The following is a 10,000-nucleotide window of genomic DNA, read 5'->3' on the forward strand; positions in this document are numbered from 1 at the left end:
GCATCCTTTTGGCTGAGTCCTTCAACATAGACTTCCGGTTTACCAGGATCTACATTTGTATTAAACAAATAAACATTTAACACTAAAGACTGCAATGCCGTGTAGAGATTTACGCATTACGTTGGATCAACACAAATAGCGATGAGCATTAAGACGCCACAGATAGGGCAGATCAAACAACGTTCACGAAGGCATTCTCTACAAAATGGAACTACGGTCGGCCAAACCTAGCACAATCTGTGCTCAAACTAGAAAGCTGTCTAGTCAGACCTTTGATCGATTTCTAGTTATTTTCACCTGGATGCGGTGCGGTGCTTCGGGATAAAAGATGGACCATATGGCGTCTGCCTGAGGCGCCTTATCTTTGCTTTCGGCCCAATTTCGTTGAACTGCATTCTTTGAATTTCGGTACCTAGCACTACAAGGAAGTTTGATCAGCAGGGACAGTTTCTTTCTTCTTTCTTTTTTTTTTCGAGTTTTGGCGAGGTGTTTGCAGTTAAGGTAGAGTACTAGTTGCGGGATTGGGAAAACCTGTCATCACTAGGTGGGTTGCACAAAGCATAAATCTAAACAAATCATGTCAACGTTGTCAAAAATGCAATAAGAATCGTCATCACTAGTCAATTTGTATCTCAAAGACTTAAATTTCTTTTCATGAGTTTTTTATGGTTTATTTCGTAGCATTTTAGTTCGGAATACAATTGTTTTGCTGCAGCAGTTTCGACAATGCAGAGCACGAGCGGCTGACTTGAGCATTCACGAAGACGTCCGCTTTTTCAAGTTGACCCTGGTGACTTTTTGGCCCGTTAGTTTATTTTGGTTCTGTATGGTAGCCGGCTATATACATGAGGAAAGATCACGTATTGCCAAGATCACTTGACGTACCATTAGCGTAGGTGGTGAAGTCGATTGAGACTCGGTATGAGCTTCAAATGCAAATGCTGACTTGGTTTCGTAGAGTATACCCGTAAAGAAGTCGGTAGTATAAATTAAGTTCTACAGAAGATTCGAAAAATAGCTTCACTTCTCGAAAGCCACGGTTAAGTTTTTTTAACTGCGGTCACGTGTCAAGTTCCTGTACCAATATTCTTTACCAGTCTCCCTGCAACTGAACGCGGGTAATAGTGAACACTGAACTTAAGAGAAATGTCCAAACTCACGTGATTCATTTGTTGCCAATGTGATGAAGGCAAAGTTCCTTTCAAGTCCTTGCATCTCTCGCGACAAATCACTCGCTCTGTTCCTTGAGTAAATCATCCGTTTGAAATTCACAGATGACGAGAAATTTGTGATCATTACTTGCGTCTTTTTTGATTTAGAAGACGTTGATATATCCGATTAAAATGCAATAATAGAAAATCCGCAACGCAAAGGTTTAATCCCAGGAAAAAAACCCCGAGGAAAAAATATCTGTGGCAATATTTTCTGAACTTCCAGGCTTTGTCCAACAAATAGAAGCGGCTGTCTCTAATGGTCCGACAAGTAAATGCCTTACTGAACAAACATGATAGAAATGAGAAAACTTACGTGATTCATTAGTTATCACATTGATAAAAGCAAAGTTTCCTTCAAGTCCATGCATCTCTCGAGCCAAATCACTCACTCTGTTCCTTGAGTAGATCGTTAGCTTATAATTTACAAATGACGAAAGATTTGTGATCATTACTTGGGTCTTGTTTATTCCTTGTTTACTGGGTATGTAATTAACATCATTATCACAAGGTCTGTTGACACACTTGTTGTCCTTATTTTCATTGCAAGTCTCCCAACATTCCACATCGTAGTACACGCGACTCTGATCATCAGCTGTTTCCGGTGGTTCCCATGTCAGCCCGATGGCAGTTTGGTTGACAAATGTAACTGTGACATTTTTGGGGGCCGATGGGATTTCTAAGAGAGAAATATATGGATAAAAATAATGTTGTAAATAACAACAACGGCTGTGGGGAGGCTGATTGTCATTTGGGTTGTCTCAATATCAACACATACTCTTAAATTGCAATTTTGGTGCGATCCGAACAAAGACTGGTGAATGCCCATTCAGATGACTTGGAATTGAGCCATCTCACCGCTTAAGGTGTCAAACCGTTAGGTTTTTTTCAAAGAAAGTTGTGCAAAACCCAGATGAAGGTACCACGCAGGACTTAGCGCCTTCCAATTTTCTTCGATTTGGTTAGAAGGGAGTTTTATTTGATTTAAGCGCAAGGGCCTCTTATACCTGACACTGATGTTCTCTGTTGCATTTTTGGTGGTTATGAATGATGATCTATGATAACATCCACTCTTTTGGGTTTGGAAATAATAATATACATCTAATTCTCAGTTTAAGGCTCAAAAACTGAGGCCGACACAGATGGGCTCAAACATAAAGAGAAACTTACCAGTGCAGTTAAATCCCTTTCTTTCATTAAATTTTCCAGGAGAGCATGCTTATTTTATTTCAACAGGAAACAAAAAAGCAAACAAACAATTAGCCTTATATAGTGCTAAGAAAGGAAAGTTGGTGTGTCATTTTCATAATGAGAATTGGTAGGTCCGTTTAGCTTCATTCTTAGTTGAACTGAACAGTACTAACTTGGGTTTAATGGAACATGAGTGAATTTCGTTAAGTCCATAAATTGATTATTGAACAAGAATTTCAAAAAATTGAAAAAAATTAGGTAACTTTTCGTTGGGTGAAACGCTTTTCATCTCTGAAGTGTTAACAGTAGTTTGACGCGCCTATAATATATGCGAATTGTAATGACACCGCGACTTTCGGAATAACTCATGTGCTGTGCTTCGTCCAAGAGTTTTGGACTAGCGACAAGCGAATCCTCGACAACCCTCTGTCATCTCACCATTGGTACCAAGTCGGGTTTCATTATGACTGACCTATGGAATCAGATATGGAAAACAAGGTCACCAAAAAATCGTTCCCTTTTTCCTTGTAACAAGAACAATTAATGTAATAAGTCATACTAGAAAAAAAAAGAAACAAACTTAATACCTTGACATATACCTCCTGAGTTTTCCATACCTTCCTTGCAGACACACTTGCCTTCCAGTTGACTGGTATTCCACTCACCATTGCTGTCACACAGAACAGTCAAATTACCTGACACTGATTGCACAGAGTTTGGCGCACAACTTCCTTCCACGGAAATTGACTCCAGTTGAGAAACTGTTTTCGGAAGAGAGACCAAACTGTCTGCAAGTGCTTTTCCAGGACAAACCTTATATGGGACCTTGACTGAATACAATATTCTACATCCACCTCGATCACGAAATCCAAGAACAATATATTTGCTTTTAACCTGAAGAGACATTGTTAAAGTTTCTCTGTTGTCAGACAGACGGCTGATATTTTCAAATCTTCGATATAAACTGTGGTTGCTGATAGGGTTTGGTATGTGATTAGCGTCCAGACGTGCATTTGATTCCAAGACAAAAGCGTAAAATGAATTTCTACAAAACTTGTATGACGGCAAACACTGACGTGACTTATACTCTATGGTGACATCCAATCTTTCTATGTCTCCCACTAGAATCAGACCGCTTCGTAACCAGTTGTTTGGCTCCTCGCTGTTATCAAAATTGCACACTGAGTATCTGTCCCTTAAATTTCCACCAGATGTGGTGCTTGGATGATCCCACTGTATGTATAGAGAAAAACAACAACGTCAATGCCTTTAAATCCAAAACCGAATGAGTAAAGAATCTGTCCAATAAATTCCCTCCACTCCCGGATGGGCGATTTCACTGTACAAAATAAGAAAACGAAAAGGAATGCATTCAATCCGGTTTCCATCAAGGTATATCATGAGAAATTGATAGACGAGTATGGCTAAGGTGTAAGTCTAAATTTGCTTGAAAAAAAAAACGTCACTAATAAAAAACGTAGGTAATTAGAAGAACACTTTTGCATGAATTGAATACATGAGGACAATATAAGTGATGTTTCATGCATTAAGCTTATGTTACATACACTAGGCACTTTTTCTTGCAACTTGTCTCGCAATTTTGTTGCTACACAAGTTGCACGAAAAAGTGCCCGGTGTAACATACCCTGCCACAGACATTCCATGCGACATTTTTGTTGCCGCCACCGTTGCAAGAGGGGGAAATCAGTTCTACTTTGCGGAACTCATCTCGCAACGCTGCAACAAATTATCATTGCGTAGCGTAACATCTCTTTTGCAACTTATGTCACAACGGTTTGCGGCACCAGCCAATGAAAATGTTACTTTAACCTCATGTGATCATCGATCACGAGACAAGATGCAAAAAACGTTCCCAGGTGAACACCCGTGAAGCAACTTGTCTCGCAACAAAATTGCGCCTAGACAAGTTGCGGGAAAAATTGCCTAGTGTAATAAACTGGCTTTGCTGAAAGATACGGAAACACGCCAGTCTCGGGTTTCCGGGGACTCCCTTTGACTTTTGTAGATAGCTGGAAGCCTTTTGTTTGTGACCAGTCACAACTATTTGTAGATCCAACATCACCTGTATCCCACAGATCCGATTAAGAAAACTGCAAGACACCAGTGGATAATGATCTTGGGATATTTCTCCTACATTCTGAGATCTTGGTTGAGTAAACGGCTGACAAACACGGGCTGAACGGTAGTCTGCAAATTTATCGCTGACATCCTTAGGCTGTTTATTGACAACATTAGCTGAATCCATGTTCGTGATTAAGACTGCGGTAACTGCTGGTTAGAGAATCTCGAGTTTGCAAGGAAGAATACGGGAAGGCGCTGGGAAATTTTCTGTTTGGAGAACACTGTCTTCAGACATTCACACTCCACGGACAAATGCGTCAGAGAGAAAGGCAGCCCGGTATCCGTTGTCGTCAACAACCCTTTTTCTCAGCGGTCCTCAACAAGACTATGATGGTTCTGTGCTCAGCTGATCAATATGAATTCCAAGGGACAAAAAACTGGATTCCCAAGGAAGCACACAGTCCTTTCCCTCCTCTGTGGATTGTGAAATTTACCACACCATCATTTCACTTCAATCACATGGCGACCATTTCAAAGCTTACTTACACCAGCATTATGTTATGATCTCTGAAACGTTTTGGCACGTCTCAAATTGACTTCAACACTTGTACAACCTTGAAACATCTTGGTATACAGAGGTCTACACGGGGAAACCGGGCTGGACGATGAGTACAAGAACGACATACAGGATTGTTATCAATGCAATCTATAAATATTCAAATCAGTGAAAGGCACAAAAGCATCTAAGAACTCATGTCCCAGTGAATTGTGTAGAGATTCCAATTTTGAGAACTGAGCCATCGTGTGCGACACCTTCTATTCTGCTTACAAATTCCTGTCATCTGAGCAATAACATTGACGAACTTCGATGTATCACAGATATAAATGAATACTACAATCACCATTATAACCGAATCCTGGCTGTCCAACGATATACCAACAACAGCTGTCTCCTTAAAGGACAAATATAACACATATCGAAAGGATCGAGTAAATTGTTATGGTGGAGGAGTTGTAGCTTATATAAAGAGCGATCTAAAATCAAAACGTTTATTGAATCTTGAAGACGAAGAGAGAGAGGTTCTTTGGCTCAAGTTATTTCCCAAGAGAACCCTCGGCGTTATAGTTTTATTGTTGTTTCCGGTGTTTATTAGCCACCAGGAAAATCCGTTACAGAGGTAAAGGATATGACTAACTACTTGACTCAATCATTGGATACGGCGCTAAGAGATAACCCATCAGCAGGAATCTTGTTGGCCGGAGATTTCAAAAGTTTATGTAGAATATTTAACTTAAAAAGATTGATTCATGGTCCTACCCGAGGAAACAACACACTCGACCAGATTCTTACAAATATGGCTAGTATCTACAATGCGGCAGTCCATCTATCACCGCTGGGAAAATCAGACCACCAATGTCTACTCGTTAAAGCTAAAATACAGGTCAAAGTAAAGCCAATCCCGCGGAACGTAAGAACAATGCGTCCAAGAAACATTGCCGTACTGACAATACGCCTGAATGAACAGAGTTGGAATCAAATGCACGAGATGTAGATCAAAAGGTGGACATATTTACACAGCATATGACAAGCATTCTAGATGGAACTATGCCAATAAAAAGAATGCGAATGCATCCAAGCGACAAGCCATAGTTAACTCCATATATAAAGAGTGTTATTAACGACCGACAGCGTGCTTACAGCGAAGGAGATATGGAGAAATACCAACAACTACGAATCAAAGTATCACAACTGATTTGAAAGGCTAAGGTGGAGTATTATAAGAACAAAGTAGCAACAACACCTACCAAGAATCCAGTAAAATGGTTTAAATTAATCTATTATTTTATCTGTGGAACAAGTGGAAATAAAATCAAATTCAAACATCCCTATATCTGAGGATATGTATACCATCGTTGAAAAGCTTCAACATGTTTTCACAAAACCATGGAAAGATCATACTCCTGCATGCTATGCCATTAGTTGATTCTGATGGTTTACCTGACAATCCTCCCCGCCCTCCAAGTACTGGGCAAGTCGAGAAGTTATTAAAAGAGCTTGACCCCAGGAAAGCAACAGGCGCAGACAAAATCAGTGACTGGACTTTGAAGAACTTTGCTGAAGAACTGGCAGTTGTTGCCCATGATATTCTCTGCGCAAGTATCTCTGAGAGGAAATATCCCCCTTTATATAAAGACGCTCTCGTCACTCCTGCAAAAGTTCATCTACCAGAAGATATCGAGACGGATTTCAGACAGACATCTGTTCTTTCCATCCTTGGTAAAGTCTTAGAGAAAGTACAAATCATGTTAAATAAGGATGCCTTTAGAGTTAAAAGGAATCAACATGCCTTCTCTCAAGGTCGATCGACCGTATCGGCTCTTGTAAACAGTACACAAACATGTTTTAACGATACAGATAACAGACCAGAGGGTAAAAAGGTTATCCAGTCCTTATTTATCGATTTCAGGCCTTCGACCTGGTCGATCACTCGATTATTCTATCAAAACTTAAAGACAGGTGCATCAGCAAGTCACTGTGGCTATGGACAAAACGTTTTCCTCAGGCAAGAACAAGTAAAGCTCTCTGGCGTTCTTTCATCAACGCACATTTGTCCAGCTGGAGTACCGCAAGGGTCTGTCATATCCCCTCTGTTGTTCAGTATATTCATCGATGACTTCGACGACTTTATACCTGTTGAAATGGAACGAGAACGGATGTGCAAATACGCTGACGACTGTACAGTTTATGAGAGTGTACCAAATGGCTGCTCATCAAATATGCAGAAAGTCCTTGATGTCCTCCAGAGTTGGGCTACTACAAATAATATGCTACTGAACCCCAAGAAAACTAAAGATATGTGGATTTCCTTCTGCAAAAATTCTATCAAGCCGGAAGCTCTACGAATAAATAACATACAATTGGAGAGGGTATCCCAGTTTAAACTACTGTACTTGGATTCTGGCAGCAAAATAACCTACGTTGGAACTACCATGTCCAACAAACAACAAAGAAAGCCTGCAAGAGATTATATTATCTACGTGAATGTAGGAGAGCAAGGTTGCCTACGGAGATTGGCACTACAGTTTATTGTACCAAAATCCGTCCACTCCTTAAATATGCGTCACAAGTCTGGGGTGGTCTACCACAGTATCTGGCAGACGACTTACAGTTCATACAAACCAGGTGTCTGGATATAATAGGCATATCAACGAATGGAACCAACAAAACGTGAATTGGAAAGCACGATAGAAGACATCAGTCATCCCAATCAAGTATTCTTCTCGAAGCCAAGTATAAGTCATAGTTACAATCTACGATCCAGACCTGGTCCAGTAGTCATACCAAGGTCTGGAACCCAAAAACATGCAAACTCTTTTATAGCAAGAGCCACAAGGCTGCTAAATTCTCAAATGAATAGTACACCTATGTATCTACATTTATATTTATATTCATTATTTCCAGGTAAAACTGCGAGGTCTGGAAATCATTTTATTGTAATTTTACATTATTTCTTATGTTGTAAATGCGTTGTATTTCTCTGCCAAAATGGATTATTAAAGTTGTTATTATGAGGGTAAGTTAGGGTACATGTGTATGTAGGAAGGTTTTACCTGTCGATGCAAGAGAGTCCTCGACGTATTTGGTTGGTCAAATTCTGGATGTTTGCCCTGGTAAAAATAATGACTTTAAAATGACGTGCTCCACCCGACAACAGGCGTAAGCCTATCATCTGGTCGAACAAGCGCCGACCCCCAGGGCCCTACCCCTCAAGCTACAGTAAACACCCGTATATAAGAACAAGTAAATTAAGAACATCAGACTGAAATTTGGCCAATAAAGCACCATATAAATAAGAAAAAATTAAGCCTGATAAATAAACATGTTCTTAATTCAAAGGGAAAGGGTATAATGTTAAGATAAGGAAACAATACAGTACAGTAACTTATATCAAAGTACTATGATGCACAGGACCATTACAAACTATAAAATCTATTACAAAACAGCATTGTATGTTAATTAAACCTCTGGTAATATATAAATGGAAGTATTTCTGAAAGAAATTTTAACAACATTTTAAGAACACTTTCAGACTGATTTCTCACTGAGCACCCCTTAAATAAGAACACGATCAGCCTTAAACCTGAAAAAAGTGTTCTTATATGCGGGTGTTTACTGTATTTATATTGGGTATCGTCGCCAGCCAGTTGTTCTGGTAGGTAATCCTGGTAGTCCCGCAGTTGATCGATGAAGGAATTTGCAGGATGATCCACATAAGCGGTAGCCTGTGTACAGCCGCCCGCTCTCCGAAAAAAAAAATCGGAGAGGAGCGTCTGTGATTTACCGTTGATAATCGTGTTCCATACCACGTGATTTTTCCTGGAATGTGTGGAAAATGATTTGATTGGTTATTACCCATCGATCATTACATCATTGAAACAACGAGTTTTGATTGGTTTTTATTTTCATTTCTCCACTTCAACACCGTGAGAACCACCGTGAGAGATTTTACGATGAGTTCGTGTGTACTTTGAGCACGGTACAAAGTACGAATAAAAATCTTTTTGATTGTCAAAGAGGTTTTTCTTTTAAAGTACGAGCGGAATTGTTATCTATGGAGTGTAAAGGGGAAATCGATTCGACGTACATTTGTAGGAATTCTTGTCAGCGCAAAAGAAACGAAAGCGCTCTTCAAGAGGTGAATATTTCACTTTTCAAAAGATTGTCCACTCGAAAACGTCTCCCGCTATTCCTTATCAGTCAATGTAATCCCAACGCCTTGCTCGAACCAGCCTAGCCATTCTCAAGCACAATCTACAAAGCGTAATGCCCTGGAAGGTTTGAGATGTTAACACATCGAGGAAAATAACAGCTCATCGGCAACGATCTGTGCTGCTCTGAAGATCAGAGCCGTACCCGGTTGGAAGGCTTGCAAATACATCCTTTCCTTTAAAGAGGGCTTCTATGCTATAAAGCCAAGGTATCTTAAAACTATCCGAGACGCTCTTCAATGCACGTTTGAAATCTACCTCATTGACCACCATTTTGAGAATTTAGCTCCAACGAAATATGAGCCACGCAAGTTTTGGTCAGCGTAGATCACTTAATAATGTATGCAAAATTATTCCGGAACACGGTTACTGACGGTAAATCACAGACGCTCCTCTCCGATTTTTTTTTTTCGGAGAGCGGGCGGCTGTACACAGGCTACATAAGCGGCAACGTGTTTGGCTCTGAAAACAGGAAATCGCTGTCTCGTTCTTCCTTACGGCGCAAGCAGTAGCTTGCAAACCGCAACTCTCTCTCCCCGATAATTACTGACAGGGTTCATATAAATTTGTATAGATCTTTGTTACGTTTGGTAAATTGTTTTTCCTTAAGACTATGAAAGCTGCAAAGCTTATTACGACGTGTCACGGCTTGCTCCGCTATTTTTAAGCACCATTTTATTCTTTTTATCCTTTTTAACCGTTCAACCCTCAATGTGTATCCATTCAAAAATTTATTAGACCTTACT

At 40.0% G+C, this 10,000-nt stretch overlaps 1 protein-coding gene across 4 annotated transcripts in view; it reads right to left on the reverse strand.

Annotated features, from left to right (window-relative positions):
- The window catches only part of LOC137998075 (ephrin type-A receptor 7-like), a 43,634-nt gene that overhangs the window by 12,716 nt on the left and 20,918 nt on the right, over nt 1-10,000 (reverse strand). For all 4 annotated transcript variants that reach the window (XM_068844484.1, XM_068844483.1, XM_068844485.1 and 1 more), the window contains 4 exons: nt 2,990-3,635; nt 2,382-2,429; nt 1,528-1,890; nt 1-49 (listed from right to left, as the gene is read on the reverse strand). The exon at nt 1-49 is cut by the window's left edge and continues 163 nt beyond it. In XM_068844484.1, the coding sequence (XP_068700585.1) occupies nt 1-49; nt 1,528-1,890; nt 2,382-2,429; nt 2,990-3,635 (1,106 nt within the window). The remainder of the gene's footprint in view (nt 50-1,527; nt 1,891-2,381; nt 2,430-2,989; nt 3,636-10,000) is intronic.

The sequence above is a fragment of the Montipora foliosa genome, chromosome 3 (genome assembly GCF_036669935.1).
Source record: "Montipora foliosa isolate CH-2021 chromosome 3, ASM3666993v2, whole genome shotgun sequence".
Taxonomy (NCBI): domain Eukaryota; kingdom Metazoa; phylum Cnidaria; class Anthozoa; order Scleractinia; family Acroporidae; genus Montipora; species Montipora foliosa.